Source organism: Megascapheus bottae, chromosome 10 (genome assembly GCF_031878675.1).
Source record: "Megascapheus bottae isolate mThoBot1 chromosome 10, mThoBot2.hap1, whole genome shotgun sequence".
NCBI lineage: Eukaryota > Metazoa > Chordata > Mammalia > Rodentia > Geomyidae > Megascapheus > Megascapheus bottae.
The window spans coordinates 7,976,532-7,999,798 of NC_143518.1; the positions used below are offsets into that span (position 1 = coordinate 7,976,532).

General features: G+C 51.3%; 1 protein-coding gene across 1 annotated transcript in view; it reads right to left on the reverse strand.

Annotated features, from left to right (window-relative positions):
- The window catches only part of Obscn (obscurin, cytoskeletal calmodulin and titin-interacting RhoGEF), a 140,420-nt gene that overhangs the window by 67,707 nt on the left and 49,446 nt on the right, over nt 1-23,267 (reverse strand). The window contains 27 exon segments of the mRNA XM_090340000.1: nt 1,981-2,257; nt 2,604-2,867; nt 3,208-3,471; nt 3,930-4,193; nt 4,529-4,807; nt 7,708-7,971; nt 8,283-8,546; nt 8,641-8,907; nt 9,863-10,129; nt 10,537-10,809; nt 12,489-12,755; nt 12,939-13,205; nt 13,937-14,209; nt 15,219-15,485; nt 15,569-15,835; nt 15,925-16,191; nt 16,888-17,157; nt 17,348-17,614; nt 18,485-18,589; nt 18,670-18,831; nt 18,992-19,145; nt 19,245-19,357; nt 19,551-19,817; nt 20,136-20,402; nt 21,387-21,656; nt 21,779-22,045; nt 22,158-22,442. Of these exon segments, the coding sequence (XP_090196126.1) occupies nt 1,981-2,257; nt 2,604-2,867; nt 3,208-3,471; nt 3,930-4,193; nt 4,529-4,807; nt 7,708-7,971; nt 8,283-8,546; nt 8,641-8,907; nt 9,863-10,129; nt 10,537-10,809; nt 12,489-12,755; nt 12,939-13,205; nt 13,937-14,209; nt 15,219-15,485; nt 15,569-15,835; nt 15,925-16,191; nt 16,888-17,157; nt 17,348-17,614; nt 18,485-18,589; nt 18,670-18,831; nt 18,992-19,145; nt 19,245-19,357; nt 19,551-19,817; nt 20,136-20,402; nt 21,387-21,656; nt 21,779-22,045; nt 22,158-22,442 (6,718 nt within the window).

The following is a 23,267-nucleotide window of genomic DNA, read 5'->3' on the forward strand; positions in this document are numbered from 1 at the left end:
TTGGGAGGCACACATCTGCCTCCTAATAATGACAGGATGAGGTGGTTGGACTTCTGGTGTGAGCCAATAGAGCCAGCCAATTATACATGTGTTACCCCTCAAGTAAACCCTGTGTTATCCAGGCACTGGTAGCTCATGACTGACATCCTAGCTACTCAGGAGGCAGATATCTGAGGGTCATGATTCAGAGCCAGCCCAGGCAGTAATGTCTGTGAGACACTTGTCTCCAAGCTGGGAGTGAAACTGGGATTTAAATAGTACATCACTAGCCTTGAACAAAAACGCCTAGGGACAGCACCCAGGCCCTGAGTTCCTGCTCAGGTCCAGCAAAGGAAAAAGGAAGGAGGAAGAAGGTAGATGTAAGGAAAAGAAGGAAGAAAAAGAAGAAGAAGAAGAAGAAGAAGAAGAAGAAGAAGAAGAAGAAGAAGAAGAAGAAGAAGAAGAAGAGGAGGAGGAGGCGGAGGAGGAGGAGGAGGAGGAGGAGGAGGAGGAGGAGGAGGAGAAAGCTGATGACAACAATAATGACTGTGAAAGGTATAGGTCTGAGGTATATAAGGATGACACTGCTAACAGGGATTTTGAGATCACAAGCTTGGTGAGTGAGGCTCTCTCCTCAGTTCACCAGCACGAGTATACCTCCATTCAGGGCACTGAGTCAGAGAGGACTATTCGCTAGACATAAGCCTATTGCTTATGTTTCAGACTGGCTTGGGGCCATCTTCATTCTAACTGACCACTCTTTCGATAAGAATCCTCATCCTACACCTTTCCCCATATGATCTGGAAATTAATACTTTGCCAGGTTTCATGGGCTCCCAGCTAGGAAGACACTTTACCTCAGAGTGAAGCATCTGTGGGGTTTTGTGGTAGCCTGAGCAGACCAAGGCAGCAACTTTCAGAAGCCTAAGAATGCTTGTGAGACTCAGTAAATGCTCCAGCAAAATTAAAGAATTCCTGGCTCTTTATTTTTTCCAGCACCCCACCTTCAACATAGCTAGACACACATACTCTCAACTCTGTGGCCAAGCCCGAAAAGCTGGGGTACCTCCAAGTCCCTGGCACTATACCAACAGCTCTAGCACATCGCCTGGCACTGATGCTTAGCTACCAGTGCTCCTTTTGGCTTCTACATGATGTAGCACTGGGGCCCATATCCTGCCCCTAGACTTGCTAACAGAATGAATCCTCAGAAGGCATTTGTGGGATGGGCCACAAACACCAGTGACTTGGAATGAGGTAATGGCATCGAGACACAAGGGGAGTGCAGAGCACACATGGTCAGGAGTGTGAGTTCAGACAGCTTGGATGGCCACACGTGGTAATTACTACCCTCTACGGCCAAGATAGCAGAAGTTCTTGCGTGCGTAGACATATAAGAGTACATCTGCCATTGAAGACCTTGAGGTCCATAGCTCACACAAAGCCCCAGATTGCCTCAGGCTGTATCTGCCTCCGCCTCTCAATACTTCTTTCCCCTTGCACTGCTCCCCAGGGGCTGCCTTGCACAGTGCACACCGCAGCATGGCACAGCCCCTTCTATGACCTATTGGCTTCGCAGAACCTCTGTGAATCTAGCAGGCAGGTCTGGGAAAGGCCAAGTCATCACTCAGAACATGGGGAGAGGTGAAAAACACAGTGGATAGGAAACACGCTCACGCACACATGCGCATGCGCGTGCACATGCGCGTGCGCGCGCGCGCACACACACACACACACACACACACACACACACACACACACACACACTGCCCAAGAACAACAGCAGAATGGATGGTGAGGAAGGACAATGACCCCTGAAAAGGCCAAGGTAATGGACATTACAACAAGAACATCTGGGCAAGACAAAGGGAAATGGAAGTGCCAAGAAGACCATGATTTACGACAGATAGTAGCAGGGTCACCAAAGTGAGCCAAACATTCAGGAAGGGAGTAATATCGAAACACAATATGTACACAACAACCACAGACGCATGTGGTCACATACGGTATTTACCCTTGACAGTCAGCATGGCTGAGGTCCTCTGCTGCCCACATATGCATGAGTATTCCCCAGCATCAGCCACAGACAAGTCACGGATCTGGAGCTCACACGCAGCTCCTTTCTGCCTCAGGCTGTATCGCCCCCCATCCTTTAGGGTCTCCTTCCCCTTCCTCCACTCCACAGCAGACGCCTTGCTCAGCTCACACCTCAGCGTGGCACTGGACCCTTCCATGGCCTCCTGGCTTCTCATGTCTTCTATGAATCTGGCAGGCAGGGCTAGGAAGGACAATCAGAAACCAGGGGACGGTTTGGAAGATGCTGTGTCACACATGGGACACACCGAGTTACACAAACTGACAAAGGACCATGGCATGAACAGGCAAATGAAGGTACAGATGGCAAGGGAGGCAAATGTTCCACAAGGGTAGAGAAAGATGAGGGAATGCACATGGGCACAGGAACATCTCCTGGGAAAGGGGAAAGGGAGGTGAGAGCAGTCTGATTACAGGACAGATGGTCACGGGGTCACCACAGCTGTGACACATGTACAGGCAGAAAGTCAGGCTACAACATGTAGACAACAAGCCACAGGCTCCTGTGGCCACATGTGGATGCTCTTTACCCCTGATGGTCAGCTTGGCTGAGGTCTTCTCCTGCCCACACACGCAGGAGTACTCCCCTGCATCTGCCACGGCCAGGCCACAGATCTGCAGCTCACACACAGCTCCATCCTGCCTCAGGGTGTGCCTTGCCCCATCTCTCAGGGTCTCAGACCCCTTCCTCCACTCCACGGGGGCCGCCTTGGTCAATACACACTGCAGAGTGGCTGTGGATCCTTCTGTGGCCTCTTGGCTTCTTAGGTCTTCTATGAATTTGGCAGGCAGAGCTGGAAAGGGCCAAACAGCCACTGAGAACATGGAACTCCCAGAAGGACTTTGCACAGAGCATGGACTACACAGGAAACCACGCACACAGCTGTAGAGGGACTATGATGTGAACATATGACTGAAAGTCAGGTGGTTACGAGGCACACTAGAGATAGGGTTCGTGGGGTAGACATGAACTTGAGAACATGCCTTTAGCAAGGAGAAAGGGAGATGAGAGAGGCTGAGAGATCTCTGGTTACAGGGTGCTACATAGCTTGCTACATGTACAGGCAACATGTAATTGAGACACAACATGTAGATAACAAGCCACAGACGCATGTGGTCACCCACGGTCTTTACCCCTGACAGTCAGCATGGCTGAGGTCCTCTCCTGCCCGCACACGCAGGAGTACTCCCCAGCATCTGTCACAGCCAGGCCACAGATCTGCAGCTCACACATTGCCCCATTCTGCCTCAGGGTATATCTTTCCCCATCTCTCAGTGTCTCAGACCCCCTCTTCCACTCCACTTGGGCTTCTTTGTTCAGCACACACTGAAGTGTGGCTGTGGCCCCTTCTGTGACCTCTTCATTCTTCAGACCCTCTGTGAACTTGGTGGGCAGTGCTGAGGGAGTCAGAAAGACAGAGCTGTAGTCATACTCTGAGCAAATGAAGAAGAAAAGATATATAGACAGTACCGAGCAGACACAAAATCCAGTAGTTGTGGGCTAGGTACTACCTATCGATTTTGTCTGCTCTTAGGACTGAAGAGGTTCAGTCCTTGTAAGGGATATGAGTCTCATGTGTAGGGCCAGATTCTCTGCTGTTCTCTGGTGGATGGGACATAATAAAAATGAGAACAGGACAGAATGTACCAGGACAACAGCAGAAACCCATGATGCACAGACATGGAAAGCTGGCAACAGATATGATTTCTCCTGGTTTATACAATTGCCTAGGAAATTAGGATTCCCAGCAGTTATGGAAAGATGGTGACACAAAGGAAGAAAACATGGAGTGAGCAAACTGAAGTACTTAAACATAAACACAAGAACATGGATCTACGTGACCACATGTCTTTACCCTGGACAGTCAGCATGGCTGAGGTCCTCTCCTGCCCACACTCGCAGGAGTATTCTCCAGCATCTGTCACAGCCAGGCCACAGATCTGCAGCTCACACACAGCTCCATCCTGCCTCAAGCTGTATCTGCCCCCATCTCTCAGGGTTTCAGACCCCTTCTTCCACTTCACAGGGGCCTCCTTGGTCAGTTCACACCTCAGCGTGGCTGTGGCACCTTCAATGGTGTCTTGGCTTTTCAAGTCTTCTATGAATCTGGCAGGCAAGGCTGGGAAAGGCAAACAAGCACTGAGAACTGGAAGCCATTAGAGGTCTCTGCCCAGAAATGAAATTCACAAAGACCTACACACTCCTAAACATCACAACAAAACCCAATAAACTAACGTATGGATGGTGGAGAAATTAGGAGATGGAAGAAACAGAGACAGTGGTGGGATGACATGAGAATGAAGACATTTTGAGAGGAAGAGATGGGAGATGCCCTAAGAACACTAGAGGTGAGGGCAGATGGTCACGCATCTCCACAGGAGCTGTGCTACCTGTGAAGGTAGCAGATGCTGATGGAGTCGATATGAAGACATCAAGCCACAGGTCCATGAACACATATATAATCTTTTCTCGTGATGGTCAGCGTGGCTGAAGTCCTGTCTTGCCCACACACACAGGAGTACTCCCCAGCATCTGCCACAACCAGGCCACAGATCTGTAGCTCACACGTGGCCCCATCCTGTCTGAGGCTATATCTGTCCCCAGTTCTAAGGGACATCATTCCCTTTCTCCACTCCACAGGGGCCTCTTTGCTCAGCTCACATTGCAGAATAGCTGTGGCCCCTTCTGTGGCCTCTTCATTCTTCAGACCTTCTGTGAACCTAGCAGGAAGGGCTGGGGAGACCCAAAAGCATGGACATAATCATGCTTCTTGAGCACATGGGAAAGGTGGTAAGTCCTAACCAGACTGGGAAAACACAAAATCCAACAACACACAGGCCTGTGCTAGGCTATGTGCTTAGCATGAAGGCTCTGGACTATGCCTGCCATTGGCCTAGCCTGTTTCCCATGCCTGTGGCACATCCTATGGCTGCCAGAGGCCTCATACTTTGCATACATTTGACTAGCAGGGCTGAGAATAATAAACACAAAGAAGACAGTATATGACAGTCAACAGGGAAAAACACCCTGGAAGTTACAGGAAAGAATCAAATGGCACACCTCAAGGAAAGAACACAGTGAGGGCATAGAACAGATTGGCCAAGGCTATCCAGGTAAGGCCAGAGGAGAGAAAGAGGAGGACCTCAGGAGGAGAACAGATCACAGAATACCCACAGGACTCGTGGAGGTTGATAGAAGCACTGACCACAAGGGACAACCATGCCCTAGTCACGTTTGTGCCTGCTTTGCCTTACATTGTAACTCCAATCTGAAAGTCCCAGCCTGGCTAGGTTTCATAGATCCTATCATGCCACAGGCCCATTCTGTATTTCCTTTCTTCACAGTTTTGAGAATCTTGGTAAATTGTCAGAAACACCAGAGAGGGTACTTGAAACTTTCACAGAAAGCTATGCCTGATACCATTTCCCAGGACACACAAGGAGCATCCTGACTCAGTTGGAAGAAGTCACAACTTTAGTCCTGGAGCAGGTAAGCCACAAAGCTCCATCCCCTTGTCATTATGGGGCAGGCATGTTCCTCGATGCACTTATACTCCCGTATAAATGAATAACAAGATGCACACGTGAACAAATGAAGGAACAATCCACTCATCCACAGACAGCACGTGGCGGCAGCCAGAGAGAAGCAGAACAGGAGCTGTGGACTGAGGACTTCTGGTCATCAGCTGGAGAATGGGGACTCTGGAATGTTCAGTTTCATTTCCCTGGAGGTCGTTAATCAGTGGCTCCGGGTGTCCTTTGGATTTGGTCCAGTAGTAACTTCTGAAAATGCAAGATCCAGGCAGGCTCCTCACCAGGCCCAGCCCTTCTTGGGACATGTCCAACTCTGGAATCAGCTCCTTTAGGTAGACAGTAGCTGGCCCACTGGGATCCTCTACAGATTAGTCATGGACAGCACTTCTTGGTAAAGCAGATTTCCTGGTGACCTCTCTGTAGCCACAGAATGGACTCTGGAGGCCACATCCCATCATCTCCTGGTGGGTCTGAGGACTGGCTCACACCAGTCCTCCATGCTCTGATCCTATGTTCCGTCCAAGCAGTTTGATCCTTAGTGACAGACTGACCTTTCTACAACTGTCTCCAACATTTGTTCAAGAGCTGCCAAACGTAGGCCTGGACAAACAGGTGGCCATGCAGAGACACAAACCTTCTTCTTCTAAGAAGTCCATCCTTGAGGTAAGAACAGAGCTCTCTAGATCAACATTCCTTACTCTTACAGGCGTCTCATTCTACCTATGTTAAGATACCCGTACTACCCCTAATCTCTGTGATACGTCACCCATTATTCATCAATCTTCCCTGAGCTCCTGGATCTCTCAGGGAGATGACCCAACATGGGACCACCAGCCACACCAAGACAAAGGTGCCAGCTCTCTGGACCTAGGAACACTATGGGATCAAAAGCAGAGTGCAGCATGCTGGCTGTGGCTAATGTCTGATCCTGTATGTATGGTCCACATGTATGAAAAGCCCCAGGACCTGCCACAGCTAGCCATGAGACTCCCTATATCCTGCTAGCTATATCTGTCTGTGCCTGTGATCCCAGGCCTCTTCCTCTACCTGAGGGTGGGGTACCACTCGGTTCAGTCTGCATTGTGGAATCTATATAGGTCTTACCTATCTGTGGGCATGAAGATCTTTGAACTCTTGTAGTTTGTAGACAGGAAGTGGGACACTGATAAGGACTTTGTGGGCAATAGGACACAGAGCAGACACTGACAAAGGGAGGCCTCTGTAGGGTCCTTTCACACAGGGGACCTGATCAGAAGATCCCTATGGGAATAGCCTTCCTCTCCCTCTCACCCACCACCCTGACATACAGTGGATATACCCACACACATCTTACTCCATGGGATACACCTTCATTCTGCTGCATACTCATAGCACAGGCCCTGCTGTCCACCTGATAGCTCTCACCTTCACCTGGTGCCCAAGGATGGAACCTCACACCCACAGGATGGAACACCTTTGTGTTCAGAAATATACCTCAAGGCTTCCCTCCCCTCTTGGATTCTTGCTTTGTTTCTGCATCATCCCTCCATCTTCTGCCAACCCTTCTTTCTTTTTTTTTAATTTTCTTTTTTTGCCAATTGTGGGGTTTGAACTCAGGGATAGCACCCGAGCTCGGGTGCTATCCCTGAGCTTCTCTGTTCAGAGCTAGCATGCTACCACTTTTAGCCACAGCTCTTCTTCCAGTCTTCTGGTGGCTAATTGGATATAAGACTTTCCTGCACAAATTGGCTTTGATCCACAATCCTCAGTAGCCTCCTGAGTAGCTAGGATTATAGGTGTGAGGCACCAGCTCCTGGCTAACTCCCTTTCCTGATGTGTCCCCCACCACCCTTTCCCAGGACCTATAATTGCATTTTTCTAATTGTCTGCCTTTCCACATATCTGCTGTCCTAAACCATGACCTACATGGGGCAGGGAAATAGTCATCCATTCTTTACTGGGTTTTTTTTGCTTCTAAGATGGGTCCTAAGGTGTGAGAAATACCTAAGGGAATGAAGAAGAGACACAAAAACCACAACATAGATGGGGGTGAACACAAGGGCTATGAGAAAATGGTCAAACACAAAGCCACCCATGCATGTGAGCACACACGGTCTTTACCCTTGACAGTCAGTGTGGCTGCGGTCCTCTCCTTTCCACATACACATGAGTACTCCCCAGCATCTGCCACAGCTAGGCCACGGATCTGCAGCTCACACATAGCCCCATCCTGCCTAACGCTGTATCTGTCCCCATTTCTGAGTGTCTCTGTCCCCTTTTTCCACTCCACCGGGGATGTCTTGCTCAGCTCACAGTGAAACGTTGCTGTATCTCCTTCGGTGGCCTCTTTGCTTCTCAGTCTTCCAATGAAGTGGACAGGCAGGGCTGGAGAAAGTCAGATATTAGATATATCAGATTTGTTGTAGTCTATTGGGGAGCAGCACGTGACAGGTGAGGGACAAGACACAGATCTCAACAGGATAATAGGAAAGAACCCATGGCCCATGCATAGGAAGCTGGTTGAAGACATGTTAGTTTCCTAGTTCATACAACATCCCAGGAAGCAGAAACAATTTCTGTGGTATAGGAAGAAGTGGCACAGATATGAAGAGGGAACATTGAAGGCATTAGATAAACTACATATGGTCAGAGTTTGAGCATCAGAACATAAGTCAATTTGGCCCTATGGTCTTTACCCCTGACAGTCAGTGTGGCTGAGGTCCTCTCCTGCCCACACACGCAGGAGTACTCCCCAGCATCTGTTTCAGCCAGGCTATGGATCTGAAGCTCACACATGGTCCCATCCTGCCTCAAGCTGTATCTTTCCCCAGCTCTGAGAGTCTCTGTTCCCTTTTTCCATTCCACCAGGACTTCTTTGCTCAGTTCACATCGCAGAGTGGCTGTAGTCCCTTCTGTGGCCTCCTTATTTCTCAGTTTTCCTATGAACTGAGCAGGGAGGGCTGCAACAGGGTCAGACAGAGACAGAGAACATCATTTTCACTCTCCTATACTAAATGAAGAGTTCAAATGGGCAGGGTGGACAGGAACGCTTACCCTTTACAGTGACTGTGGCTGAAGTCACCTGGTCCCCAAAGGAACATGAATACTGCCCACTGTCCTTGGGCTGCAGATCTCGGACAACCAGCTCCAACATGGCACCCTCTTGACGCAGGCTGTACTTCCCACCAGATCTCAGTACATCGTCTCCGTGGCGCCACTCCACAGGTGCAGCCACGGATGACAGCATGCAACGCAGTGTGGCAGCCCCACCCTCTGGTACCTCCATGTCCTTCAGGACCTCCCGGAACCGTACTGGCCGTGCTGCAGACAAGAACAGGCTCAGGACAACCTCCCTAAGCAAGATCCCACCTGGGGAAGCAGCTGTGATATATAGGCAGGTCACATACAGGAGGCCAGAAGCAGGGGCCCCCAAGACCTCTGGGAAAAGGTAGGAAGTATGTGAGTGGAACAGTGAGCCAAGATCTTATCAATGGGAAAGTTGGGCTTAATGACACCTATCATCAAAGATACAATGGGAAATATAAAATAGGCAATATTTTGGTACAGGTTTTTCCGCAAGTTCAGGCAAAAAACGAGACAATTTCAAAATAATGAGCACAAAAAAAAAAGTGTTAGAGGTTTAGCTCAGTGCAAAGTGTCTGCCTAGTAAGGGCTAGGCCTCAAGTTCAAACATTAGTACCACCAACATCAATGAAGAATAAGTGATAAAGTAAAATGAGCTAATTAGAGTAGGCCCCAGTTACATAGGACTGGTGTCCTTATAAGAGATCAGGCCACAGATATACACAGAGAATGTCAGTGTGAGGATTCAGGAAGAAGACAGTATCTGTAAGTCAAGGAGAAAAGCCCCCAGAGTAGTTAGTAAGGATGAACACTTTGATCAGGACTTCTGCTCTCCACAACTGTCAGACAGTACCACTCCTGGTGTTTAAGCCGCCCCATCTTTGGCACTTGCTTAGGAGAATACAAGGAGTAAAATAGAGAAGCAAACCAAAGGATGGAAAGAGTGCCTGGAGGTACCATATAAAAGACATTATTGGCCACAAACAGAGGTTAGAAGACTAAGAGAGGGTGGGGAGTTTGGGGTGGGGGTGAGTGGGGCATGAGATATACAGGAAGGGGGCCAAGCAAGGCATGCAGGTGCCCACATAAACAACAGAGATGGAATCCTGTGGTCCTCATTATCTCATACTCCTGCTCACTCTGATTATGAATGTTTCCATAAGGCAACAGCCACGGACACTGTGGAACGCACCATGGATCCTGACAATGGAGCTGCTCCAGGCCCCGCTGGCCTCACACTTGTATCGTCCACCATCTTGAAGGGTGGTGCCAGTGATGACCAACTGGGCCCGGCAGCCCTCATAGCTCATTTGGCACCGTGCAGATGACCGAATTGTCTTTCCATCCTTTGTCCAGCACACAGGGCTTTCCAGAGTGGTAGTCTCACAGACAAGGGTAAGGTCCTCGCCTTCTGTAACTGTGACATCCGTGAGTGGCTGGGAGAAGATGTTCGGCTTTTCTAGGGAACAGAGAACGAAATGAAGGTTGCTTAAAGGTATAGAGCAGCCATGGGAGGGGGTAGCACTACGGCCAGTCCCTGATATGCTACTGGTGTCCCTGACATTGCAGGCTCTGCATGGCTCCTGTCTGGAAAGACACAACCTACATGAGCTATGCTAACCACAAACTATGAGGATCACTTAGGAGGCATTTATCCTAGAATAGCCCAATTCAGGGTCCCAAGCCTTGCTCCTGGAATTGTAGTCCCCATAATGCTGGCAGCTTAATCGTGCCTTTTCTATAAGCCCCAGAAGCGTGCTTGAACACTTCTACCTGACATGTTGCCTGTGTCTTTTCAAGGCTCCCCACACACTATGATAGGTGCCCCGACCATGGATTTCCCTGGCCTTTCAGCACAAAACCAACCAGTGACTCGCAGGGTGGCTGAGGTCCTCTGGTCACCCGCCTCGAAGTGGATGGTACCCGAGTCCTTGAGTGCCAGCTGCCGCAAAGTGAGCACATGGTAACCCCCAGGTCGAACCTCAATCTCATTGAGCTCATTGGCATGCAGCGGGGTCTTGTCCAGGAACCAGTGCACGGGTCCGTAGTCAGCAGGGGAAACGCGGCAGCAGAAGGTGGCAGCAGAGCCCTCCTGCACATCTGTGTCCTCCAGATCCTCTGTGATGAGTATTTTCTGGCCTGAAAGGTCACAGGAAGGAATGTCAGTTGCTCACTACCTGGGGCTAGATCCTATCAGCTGCCAAGAGAAGTATGCCTCTTCCCAAGATCTGATGTAGAAGGGGCTCACAAACATAAGCAACAGACTTCACTTAGCAAACTCTAATTGACAAAACAAAAATATTTGTGAAGGTCAACCAGTGAGCCACAAACTCACTACTTCCTTCTCTTAGATTCTTCTGCAAAGCTAAACTGGTTGAACCTTCTGGAAGCCTAAGCCCCTATTAATATGCTTACCAACAAATGGGCTGGGGGCAGGGTATAATCCAAACCTACAATCCTAGCTACTTAGAAAGGCTGAGATCTGACCAAGATTTAAAGCCAGCCCAAGCCAAAAAAAAAAGATCCCCAAGAATCTTATTTCCTATTAACCAACAAAAAGTCAAAAATGAATATGTGGGGCCGGGAGTTTGGTCTAGTGGTAGAGTGCTTGCCCAGCATGCCTGAAGACCCGGGTTCAATTCCTTGGTACCACATACATAGAAAAAAAGCCGGAAATGGTGCTGAGGCTCAAAGTGGTAGAGCTTCTAGCCTTGAGAAAGTCCAAGGACAGTGCTCAGGCCCTGAGCTCAAGCCCAGGACTGGCAAAAAAAAAAAAAAAGATGTGGTTTCAGTGGCAGAGTGCCAGCTGTTAAAAAATAAATAAATAAATAAATAAATAAATAAATAAATAAATAAATAAATAAATGCAAGCCAGGTGTCAGTGGCTCATGCCTGTTATCTAGCTACTTGAGCTCTGAGGATCTTGGTTCAAAGGCAGCCCGAGCACACAAGTCCATGAGACTCTTATCTCCAATTAACCAGAAGTGGTCCTGTGGCTCAAGGTGGTAGAGTGCTAGCCTTGAGCTGAAGAGCTTAGGGACAGTGCCCATGACCAACAACAACAACAACAAGCACAAAGAACTCGATCACCAGACCAACATACATAGGAAATACAAACTAGGACCAGGGCTTGAAGTCTGGAACTCAGGCTCTCATTAACCTCTCTTGCTTATAGGTTGGCACTCTGCCACTTTTAGCCACACTTCCAGTCTAGCTTCTTCGCTGGTTCATTAGAGACAGAGTCTCACAAACTTTTCTGCCCAACCTAGCTTCAAACTTCCATCTTCAAAGCTCTGACTCCTGAGTAGCTAGGAGCACAAATGAACCCAGCTATGTGCTACACTTTAAAAACAAAACCCTTCATTACTTCATGACTCTCACCTTAACTGAATTCTTGTTGTTAATTCCCCTGGGAATTCCTAAGGTCCCCTGGCTACCACCTAACCTGGGTCAGGCTTCTGAAATGACAGTGCCACATCATGTGCAGATAGATACCTGCAGAGCACATGCCTTGGCTATAGCACATGGCTGAACATCAAACAAACATACACTGAGCAAATAAATTTGTAAGTCAAAGAAGGCCATGGATTCATTTATAGACAGTTGCATTGGAAAAGCCTCAAAAATCGCTTATATGATTAATTCTACCTTAGAGATGGGAAAACTGAGGCTGGAAGCCCAGCCAGGCCCAGGAGAATCTTGATCACTGATAACCTCTGGGTCTCTAGGGTCTGTACAAAGCCTATAGCTAAGCCCACTAAGGTCCCCAAAGCCAGCATGCCAATAAACAATGCAGTAGGTATCCCTCCCTGCCTCACCCTGCACTAGGAGCCGGGCCTGGGACTGGGCCTGGCCAATGTCACAGGTGTAGGTGTCGCTGTCGGCCTTTTCCAGGGCTTTGATTGTGAGCTTCAGGGTCAAGCCCTCCTGGCTTAGGATATGTTTTCCTGAAGCCCTCAGCTGCATGAGGCCCTTGCGCCAGGTCACAACAGATGCTGGGTATTCTGTCTTGCATGTGAACACAGCTGTGCCTTTTTCCTCTGCCTTCAGGTCAGCCAGCAACTCGGTGAACTGATTTGTCTTTTCTGGGAGAGAGACAGAATAGGTCAAGGGTATAGGTTACAGATTACATGCGCACAGCAGCCCTGTTCCCTTCTTTGCCTGGCCAGAGAGAGAGAAGCAGACCTGAGTCCTTTCTGAGGCTCTGAGTAAGGTTTCAGGACAGAGATCACTTCCTGGCCAGGAGCTGGGTCTCCCAAGGCATTTACCTTCCACATGGAGGCTGGCAGTGCTCTTGGAAGCTTCTGTCTCACACGTGTACTTGCCGGAGTCCTTGAGTGTGGCCCCTCGGATGACAAGCACAGTCCGAGTACCTTCACTGATCATGTCATACTTCTGACTCTTGCGAATGGCCTTTCCATCTTTCAGCCAGCGAACAGAGGTTCCTGCCCTTGACAGTTCACAGCTCAGCATCACCTCCTCCCCCAGCGTGGCCCATTGGTCCTCCAGGGGCTTTGTGATGTCCACTGGCCTCTCTACAGAAAGCAGAAGTAGCCAAGCACAGCCATGGGTTCCAGCCACCCCCTAGCCACACACACTACTATAGCCATGGCTACACAACCACTCATCCAAAACCACGGTTGTAGCCTTGGCCTCAATCTCAGCACTAGCCAGGATGAGAGTAGGGAGAGGTACTTTGGAACATTTAGTCTTGAGACCAAGACCACAGAACCTATACAGTCCTGAAGCCCTGCGACTTTGGACCCCAAGGGCAGCAAGACCTTGAAATAGCCCTGTCAGAAAAGGTGAGACCTGGAAGTCATGGGGAGACCTGGAAATAACGGGGAGACCTGGAAGTCAGGAGCTGTGAAGCCACGGGACCTTATATTCTCAGTGACATTCATGATGCACGAGGCTGCCCTTGTGTACACAAGCTCCAATAAATATCAGTGGGGGTTTCCCAGCCACGCACCTGGCCACAAGATCAATTGTCAGACTCCCTGTATGAATGGGAGACACCAGCCAAACAGGATAATCAGGCCACAGATTGGAGACCAAATTCCTAGACTTGCTCTAGATGTGCAGCAATGCATACATTAAGCCCTTTGGATGAGTAAACCTCTTCCTACCCTAACAGGTTCTCTGAATCATTACATCCTTTCAAGTAGAATTCACTAGAAGCTGGGATGGTAAGACAGTACCTGAAGCTTCCCCCCTCACACACACTAACCCATGGAGATAAGCCCCTCCAGCCTGTGAGGCCTACCTTTGACGATGAGTGACGCCCTGGAGGTGAGGTTTTGGATGGAGAAGACCACCTCCCCAGCATCACCGAGTGCAGCCTTGAGAACAGTCAGGGTGTATTTGCGGCCCTGACATGCAGCCCGGAAGTGGCCAGAGCTGCCCACTGTCTTCCCACCAACTGTCCACACAGCTGGGTCACCGGAACTCTCGTGAGACAGAACACACTCAAAGCTGCAGCTCTCCCCCTCTAGCACTTCCGTTGTCTTCAGCCTCTTGGTAATGCCCACGTGCAGATCTGTGAGGGATGGGAAACTTGTCACAGCAGATGGCCCATAGACACAGGACCAACAACACATCACTGCCAGACCCCAAAAAGTGCCAAATCACGCTTCAGGGCTTGTGTTCCCACTCAGTCTCCCTTCCTCACCCCCAGGTTCAACATCATAGCTTGAATGACCAATGGCTGTGAGCATAATCAAGGTGGCCAAGGCAGCTGGGGCCCTCTGTGCATCTCATCAGCTTGGAACATCTGAGAAAGGACTGGTGTCCCCAAAAAGATGGCTCCTACAAATGGCCTGGACAAATCCACAATTCTCCTTTAGATCACAAGCCAGCAAAGACTATCAGACCTGCCATGAAACCAGTAACCAGCAAGCCCGTGACGAGGTGTTTTCTAAATAAGAAGTGTTGGGGACTGAGATCAGGATATCAAAAACTGAATTAGGATAGTGGGCACCCTCCCTGCAGTTAGAAACCCACACAAGCTGAGAGGGATATGTTCAAAGCAACCCACAAATTCCAGGTCACTGGGTTAGACCTGGATGCTGATACAAACTTAGAAATGTTCTGTGGCTCTATAAAGAACGAGAACTGTGTCAGTCTATAGCCACACTCACCTCCATTACCAGGCTCTGCCCTGCTCCTGGAGCCCTTCCCAGACAGCCTCCTGCCCACATCCCTCAGCACCCCACACCTGCACAGCCAGGTTCTACTCAGAAATCAGTTATTTGGATACTCACTCTGTACCTTGTGGTACCGAGCAAGTGTCTCTGGCCTGATTGGGGCCATCAAGTAGATCTATAGCAGTTGCCCACCCTTGGTACTGTGGCCTGTTGTCTACTGGCCCACCTTCCTCCACCTGGACCTCAGAGGACTACACTGAGCCCAGCTCCCGGAGAAAGCTGCTACCACAGACTTCTCCTGGCCCCTCTAAGCAGTCCTTCGGTCTCAGTGAGTGCCACAGGCCACCCAAGTTGGAGGAGGACGGCTCCCCAGTGCTGCCCACCAAACCCTTGCCTACGCACCATGCACGCTGACCCGGGCACAGGTCTCCTCACTGCCCACATGGCAGGTATACAGGCCAGCATCCTCATGGCTCAGGTCATGCACCACAAGCCCCCGGGCACCGGCCGTGTTCAGGAAGTCATACTTGTCACTAGGACCCAGCTGTACACCATCTTTGCGCCAAACCACATGGGCTTTGGGGTCGGAGACCTCACACTGGAGGGACAGTGTGCCATGTTCCTCCAAAGATACATCATCCAGGGCTTTCAGAAACACCACTGGCTTTGCTGAAGGGAAGGTATGGGTTGGTTAGAGAATGTGGGCCCATCCAGAGGGCAGAACCTCAAGATTCCCCACAACAATGACTCACCTCTGACCACCAGGCGGGCAGAGGTGGACACCTTGGGAGAGGTGACACTCACGGTGCCTGCATCAGCCTGTCGGACACTCTTCAACACCAGTGTATGACGACAGCCTTCATGGCTGATCTCATGGTAGCTGTCATTGTACAGGGGTGCCCCATTGAGTGACCATTCAATGTCCTCATCTTGATGGGACAGCTCACATGAGAAGCAGACTCGGCCCTCTTCTGTGGCTTCAGCATCCTGCAGTGGCTGTGTCACCTTTACTTGCCGAGCTAAAAGGAACACATCAGGGCCTCAGCGCTGCATTGCCAGCTGAGCTCACACGCTCTTACGGTTCTCTACCCTCCTCACAGCTCCCTACCTTCCACGGTAACCTCAGTGCTGCTCTGAGCATTGCCTGCCTGGCACCGGTAGGTGCCGGCATCAGTGGATGTGAGTCGGAGGATGCGCAGCTCTGCCATCTGGCCCTCCAATGTCATCTTGAACTTGTCCGATGGAACCAGGGGTGTGTCCTCCTTGTACCACTGCACAGCCTTGGGGGCTGGCTTGAAGTCACAGGACAGGACCACTGACTGCTGTTCACGTGCTGCCTTGGGTTCCAGCGGCCGGGTCAGCACCACTGGGATGTCTAGAGAGGGGGGTGAAGGCAGAACCATGGGGTCACAAGAAACCAGATCAACCTGCCCATGCTCGGAGCCATGTATGCCCGCAGTCCCACATCCATGTACAGCCCCTCCCCTTCTGCCAGGCTCTTCTTTGCATGCCTCTTCCTTGTCCCCACATGCCCACATCCTCCCCCATATACACTGTCCCATGCATGCTCTAACACACCATACATGTTTCCGGCCTACCTTCACCAAGCACCTGAGAATCTTTATCCTGTTCAGCAGACTAGACCTCTGAATACTAGCCTCACCACCCTGTGCCAGCTCACTCTGGGCTCACCATGTCCTACCTTGTGCTCATAGTCTGCTCTACTCCCCCACTCCCAACTCCCTAAGCTGTATCCACCCACAGCCCTGAACCCAGGCATGGCTGCACAGGCCTCTGATCAGATCAGACTTTCCTTGCTTCCTTCACTCAGGCTCTCCCACATCCTCATGCTAGCTTCCAACACAAGCCACCTACCATCCGGTGCTCAGAGTCCCACTGAACTCTAGCCCTGTTGCACATCCCTACCCCACAAACTCTACAGCATTCCCACTCAAGGCCTTGAGCCATAGGCATCCATGGCCTTCAGCCATGTTCACTATGGTACTGCCTGTGTTTACTCATAACTTGGAGCTGTGTTCACCCCCACCTGCGCCTCTGCTCACTAACTCACCTGAGACAATGAGGTGGGCAGAAGAGCGGGACTTGCCGATGGTGAAGTGCACAGGCCCAGTCATGGTGGAGCAGGTCTTCCTCAGCGTCAGCCGATGCACGGTGCCTTCTTGCTCCAGCCCCACATTTGCTCCTGATTGGAGCACAGTCTTACCCAGGAGCCACTTGGGAGGTCGCACAGAGGGGATGGAAGTCTCACACTCAAACCAGGCAGGGGCAGGCTCCATCACAGTCACATCCTGCAGACCCCGCACAATGGTGATGGATTGCTCTGTGGAGGAGGGACTGGTCACCAATGGGATCCTGCTGAGAGGACCAGTGTCCCACGGCCACTTCCATGTTCCTGGAAGTAAACCCTCTTTCTCCCAGGAAGGTGGCATCTTGGAGGACACTAGGACAAGCCATCTATATCACAGACATCCCCCGAAAATCAAGAAGACCATCCACCTGGCCCCACGCACCTTCCACAAAGAACTGAGCACTGGTCTTAATGTCACCGGCGTCACAGGTATAGGTGTCCTCGTCCTCAGGCTGCACATCATTGATAACCAGCTTCCGGTAAAGGCCATCACTAACCATGTCATACTTGAGCCCAGGGCGAATCTCTGAGCCACCCTTGAACCATCGCACCTGGGCACTGGCTCGGGACACCTGGCACTCAAGTATACCACGGTGCTTCTCCATGGCAATCTTGTCCCGCAGGGGGCGCAAGAGAGTTACAGGCAGCTCTGTGGACACAGCCAGGTAGAATCAGAATAGCAGGACTAAGTACTTTATCAGCCTAGGCACCAACAAACAGGTATGCAGGCAGGCACAGCCTGTTCCTGGACTTAGTATCCCCCTCAGGGATGGCATGGGATCTGCTGGGTACAACTGATCACCAGCAAGGTAAGATACTACACCCTTGTTGTCCAAGGCCTACGTTCCCCAGCACCAGGTACCCATGCCACATTCTGAACACCCAGCTCCCTCCCCAATGCCCATTTTCTGCTCTGCATACCTCAAATCTTCTTCCCTACCTGCTCAAGCCACCCCATGTGACCCAACACTGCCTCTGATACACCCACATCCCCTCTACAGCTTCTTCATGCCCCTGAAAGACCTTACCTGCCCATGCAGCCCTGTCCACCCTCTCCTCATTGTCCACACCCAACCTGGAGCTCATTCACCAGGTACAGCCCTACCAATTCCTCTCCCAGAGGGCTCACATCCCATTCACACACACCCCAGAATGCCCTCACCTGCCTGTCAGAAGGTTATCCCGCACACCCTCCTCTTGGCCCCCCTCTCAACTGCTATCAAGGGGAAAGGCACCCTGGCTTGTCAGAAATCCATACACCTTTTCTCCAATGTGAGTTGCAGCTTTAGGATGGAGAATTCACTATAAACTCCCCATTTAATCACAGTACAAGGCCTAGTCCTTACATCTCCCATGGTTGCTCGACATCCCTGCCCTTATCTTTCTGCTTACCTTCCTCCTGAGTCATTGTCCTAGGATCCAAGGCACTTCAAGGCCTGTCTTGAGTAAGTTGCCTTGTGCTTCTGACCAATACCTACCCATCCTTCCTCCTGCCAGCTCCCTGCACCTCCACACTCACCTTTCACTCGGAGATGGGCTCGAGATTCTGCATTTTCAGCTACAAATTTTATCTCCCCTGCATCTTCTGCCAGTACTTTGCGGTAGATGAGAGTGTATGTCCTTCCTGGGGACAAAGGCCACTCAGTACAGGAGTGGGCCTGAGGCCAGGCCCTTGCCCACATGCAGTCTGCTTTGTCCTCTCACCTTCTTGGCGAATGCGCACATTGTCACTGGGCCGCAGCTTGCTGGTCTCTCGAAACCACTGTCCAGGTACCTCATCATGGGACACTTCACAGGAAAAGGTGGCACCCTCCTTCTCCATTACCTCCACATCCTCCAAGGGCCTCACAATCTGGACATTGCGCCCTAAGGAAACAAGTACGGCACATGTAGTACTCCCAGGATGCCCACCCTCCAGCTTACTAAGGGAGAGCAAAACGGCCAGGCATCTTGCTGAGGGACACAGATACACAAGGAGACCCTTACATTCACTGGCCATATCCCAAACACCTCACCCAGGACTCACCTTGCACCTTCAGGGACGCAGAAGTCTGAGCATCATGGGCATCGCACACATAGACACCCTGGTCCCCCACCTCACACCGGTAAATAATGAGACTTCTGCAGGTGCCCCGGGCCACCATGCCTACTGCTTTGCCAGCCCGTAGCTCGACGCCATCCTGTGGAGCAAAGAGACCTGTTTAGGTGCTGGGGTGGCTCAACCAAGAGGTCTCCCTCCTGCTTGCTCACAGTGAGAGGTGAGGAAGGGACAAAGGCACCTTAAGCCAGCGGACATTGATGTTGGGACGTGAAAGTTCACACTCCAGAGTCACTTTCTCTTTCTGAGTGGTCACTACATCTTGCAGTGGGCGGCTGAAGTGCACAGGCAGCTCTGGGAAGATAGGAGGAGGAAGGTAAGGGAAGACATGAAGCTATGAGGTAACTGACTTGTAGGCTAGGGTGGTGATAAGGGGGCTAATTGAGTCACACAAGGGGGACTGCACATTCTGTCCCAAGGGTGGCCAAATGCCTGCCTAGGCCATCTTGGGAAAGGAGCTGACATGCTCTAGAATGAGTCCACTCACCAGTGACCACCAGCCTGGCTGATGTGTGCACACCCTCCGTCCTGAAGGCCACCAACCCACTATCCTGTGGCCGTAGTTCAGAGAGCTTGAGAGTGTGGACGGGGCCATGCACTGCCAGGTGGCACGTGGGCCCAGGTTGGAGCCGCAAGCCATCCTTCGTCCAGCTGCCTTCCACATCTGTATGTGACAATTCCACCTCCATGGTGGCAGCGCCCTGCTCCTTCACCTCCACTTCTTGCAAGCCTCTAATCAGTCGGACTTGGCGCACTGAGGGTATATAGTAGGGGAAGGGGGAACACTGATGAGATGCTCCACTGAAACCCTCCTGTCCCACCAACCAACACTTAGACTGTATGGGCACCCTCCCTCCACCTTGCCCACCCCCCGGGATTTGCCCATTCAAATATGCATTTCGCAGATTTTGCCCATTCAGATCTGCTTCTGCTCTACTCCTGGAGCTCTCCTTCCAGGCCCTATCCCCAGATGCAGCTGTCCCAGGTCCTGCCCCATAGGTCCTACCCAGGCCCCTCCAGAGAGAAGTCTACTGATCTCTCCTTGCCCCATCCTCAGAGCCCCTAGGCTCACTTTCCACGTTGAGCTTGGCCTGCGTCTTGTCATCTGGTGTCTCACAGCCGAAGAATCCTCTGTCGACAAAGCCCACACTGCGCAGCACGAGGCGGTGCCGTGTGCCCTCGGCATGGATCTCCACATTCTCGCTTGGTGCCAGGACCGCAGCATTCCGGGTCCACTTCACCTCTGGCCATGGCCGTGTCAGCTCCACCTCCAGTGTTACAGAACTCCGCTCCTCCACCGTCTGTGGTTCCAGCTTCTTTTTAAAGAGCACTGGAGCCTCTGGAGAAAGGGGGGTGGGCAGGAAGGCAGGGGTTATCCTGGAGTGGGGAATTTAGTCCCAATCTCCAGACCGGGGGGCTGAATGGCCTCCTCCAGTGTCCGAAATCCCATTGCAAGCTTCTGGACAAGGTGTCAGATAGACACTTGCACATTATGAAGGAGCTCCTTCCGCTGCCCCTCCTAAAGCCTGCCCCCTCCTCTCAAAGAATTGTGCCCTGCCACCAATGCCTGAAATGTCTACCGTGGCCAGCTGCATCATATTTCTAGGAACTGAGTGGGCCAAGTTTATAGCCCCCAGAACAGCTGTACCATCATTTGTGCTTTGACAAAGCCCAAGGATGCTTGCCTGCTCATGTTAAGGGAAAAAATAATGGCCAGTATCATTATTGGTTTATGCCTGTAATCCTAGCCACTAAAGAGACTAGAATCTGAAGATTGAGCTTCAACGCCAACCAGGCAAGGAAAGTCCAGGAGACTTCCAATTAATCACCAAAAAGCCAGAAGCAGCACTAGCCTTAGGCAAAAAACCAAGGGGTCAGCACCCAGTCCTGAGTTCAAGCCCTAGTACCTGCACTAAAAGGAGCAGGCTTTAGATCACTTCCACGTATCACGTCAGGAGGTGCACATGTCCAGATCGCTCACTTACATGACTCCATCATGGCTACCACTTTCTTTCAAATGAAATCCTGGCCTGGATAAACTCAGACATACTTCGGGTTTCTGAGCACCTGGGCTGGCATGCTCACTCTCTTCTACTTAGCTATCAGATTGGCTAGAGGCCCGCTTCTGCAAGTCTTCTAAAGTGCCCCATTCCCTACCAGGTAAAACTACAGAATTGCCTCTTCTATCCTTCAGACTAGGAATCCATTATCTCAAGTCCTGAGTCACCTTTCTGTAATTGACAGATTTCTTGTCACCTAACGTCAGCCAGATCAGCAAACCACTCAGCCTATCCAGCAGGCCCTGCTCACCGACCAGCCTCACCTCTGACTCGCAGGGCCGCAGAAGAGGAGACACCCTCAGCCTCCACTGTGATCTGGCCAGCATCCTCCACTGCCAGGGCTGAGATGGTCAGGCTGTGGCTGGCACCACTCTGGGATATAAGAAACTTCTCGCTTGGCTGAAGCTGGGCACCATCCCGGAACCAAGTGACTGCCACGTCACTGGGGGACACCACACACTGGAAGGTGGCCTCACGGCCCTCCTCCGCAACCACGGTGCTCAGCCCTGATGTGAACTTGACTGTTCTGGGAACTGCAGAGAAAAGCTCTGCTTGAGAGGCCATAGAAAGGGCTTCGCCAAGACCCTTCTCAGAATCAAGAGTAGGCTCACCTCCCCTAAGGAGTCGCCTGCCTTCTCCACGGACTCATACATACCATTAACAGTGAGTTGTGCGCTGGTGCGATCGTTCCGGCTCTCACACATGTACTCTCCCGCGTCCTCCTCTCGCAGGCCTAACACAGTAAGGGAACGCAGGGGCCCCTCGGCTGCCATCTGGAAGCGCTTGCCTGCCCTCAGCTGTGTGCTCCCACAGCGCCACACCACCTCCGCCTGCACTGGGAGCAGCTCGCAGACCAGCCTCACTGTCCCCCCCAACTCCCCAGTGACAGGTTCCAGGGACTTGGAGAACTTGGTGACGACCTCTGCAGGCACAATGGGGATATCAGTCTGAGCCCTGCTTGCATACCCTGTACCCTGTAAGCCCCACACCTCTAGTCCTGCTAGTCCTTAGGTCAGACCCTTCCACCTGCTTACCTTCCACCTGCACAGGGAAGTCCTGCACCTCGGTGCCCACACGGCAGCTATACACAGCACTGTCTAGTACCTGGGCTCCATGCACAGTCAAGGTGTGCGAGTCCCCTAAGCTGGTGGTTTCATGCCGCTTGCTGCGACGAATCTCAACACCATCCTTGAGCCAGGTCACTGTGGCCACAGAGGATGTGGCAAGTGTAGCGGTCAGGACAATGTCTTCGTGTTCCCTGACCACCAGAGGCTCCCTGCGGCTGGGTTTTTCTGGAACTGGGGGTTCAAGCTCTGGCTCTGGGGAAGAGAAGGAAAACTGGCATGAAGGTAGAGCCTGGATAGGCAATTTTCCAACAACTGCCCTAACTGCTGCCTTTCTGTGGAGCCAGAGAGACATGTACCACCTAATGGCCACTGTTTAGGTACTGGGGAGCTACAAAGGATGGCCTGGACCATCAGGCTTGAGGATCACCAGCTCTTTCCCAACCAACTGCTGAGAGCCCAAGGGCCTTGCCTTCCAGAAAAGGATCATTCCACAGGCAAATGTGATGCCACAGTAAAACCTTGCCAGCCTGCACTGAAGCTGGCAGTCCATAGAGACAGCCAGGGAATACAGCATGAGGTGAAAACCCCACTAAGCAAAGGCTGAGCCTGAGAGGGGACAGGGCACTAAGGAGGTTGGTACATGCCTCATCCACATAGAAAGACCATATAACCGAAGAGTGGGAGTGACAGGAAAATGACAGAGTAGTGGTTGGGAACTACAGCTAAGGACAGGGATAGCCAAAAGAATCCATAACATCAGCCAGGTCAGGACTGAAGTTTCTAGCAAGATACTGGAGGATGTCATCTGGTTTTACTGAATGGTGTTTACACTATGAGGATGTCAGGACCCTCCTGGTAGCTTTCCTGAGAGTGGGGCTGTATGTACAGGGAAAATACTGAACCCATCGGAGTGCTGCCAAGACACAGGGATAGCTAGGGGCAAGGGCTGGGAGGGAGATGGTAAGAGACAAGCCAGCTTGGCCCAGAAGCAGGCCTGAATGGACTTGTGAACAGGAATCATCACACAGTGCCAACCTATAAGTGACTATCAGAACCCCAAAGCCAACTTGGGGATCC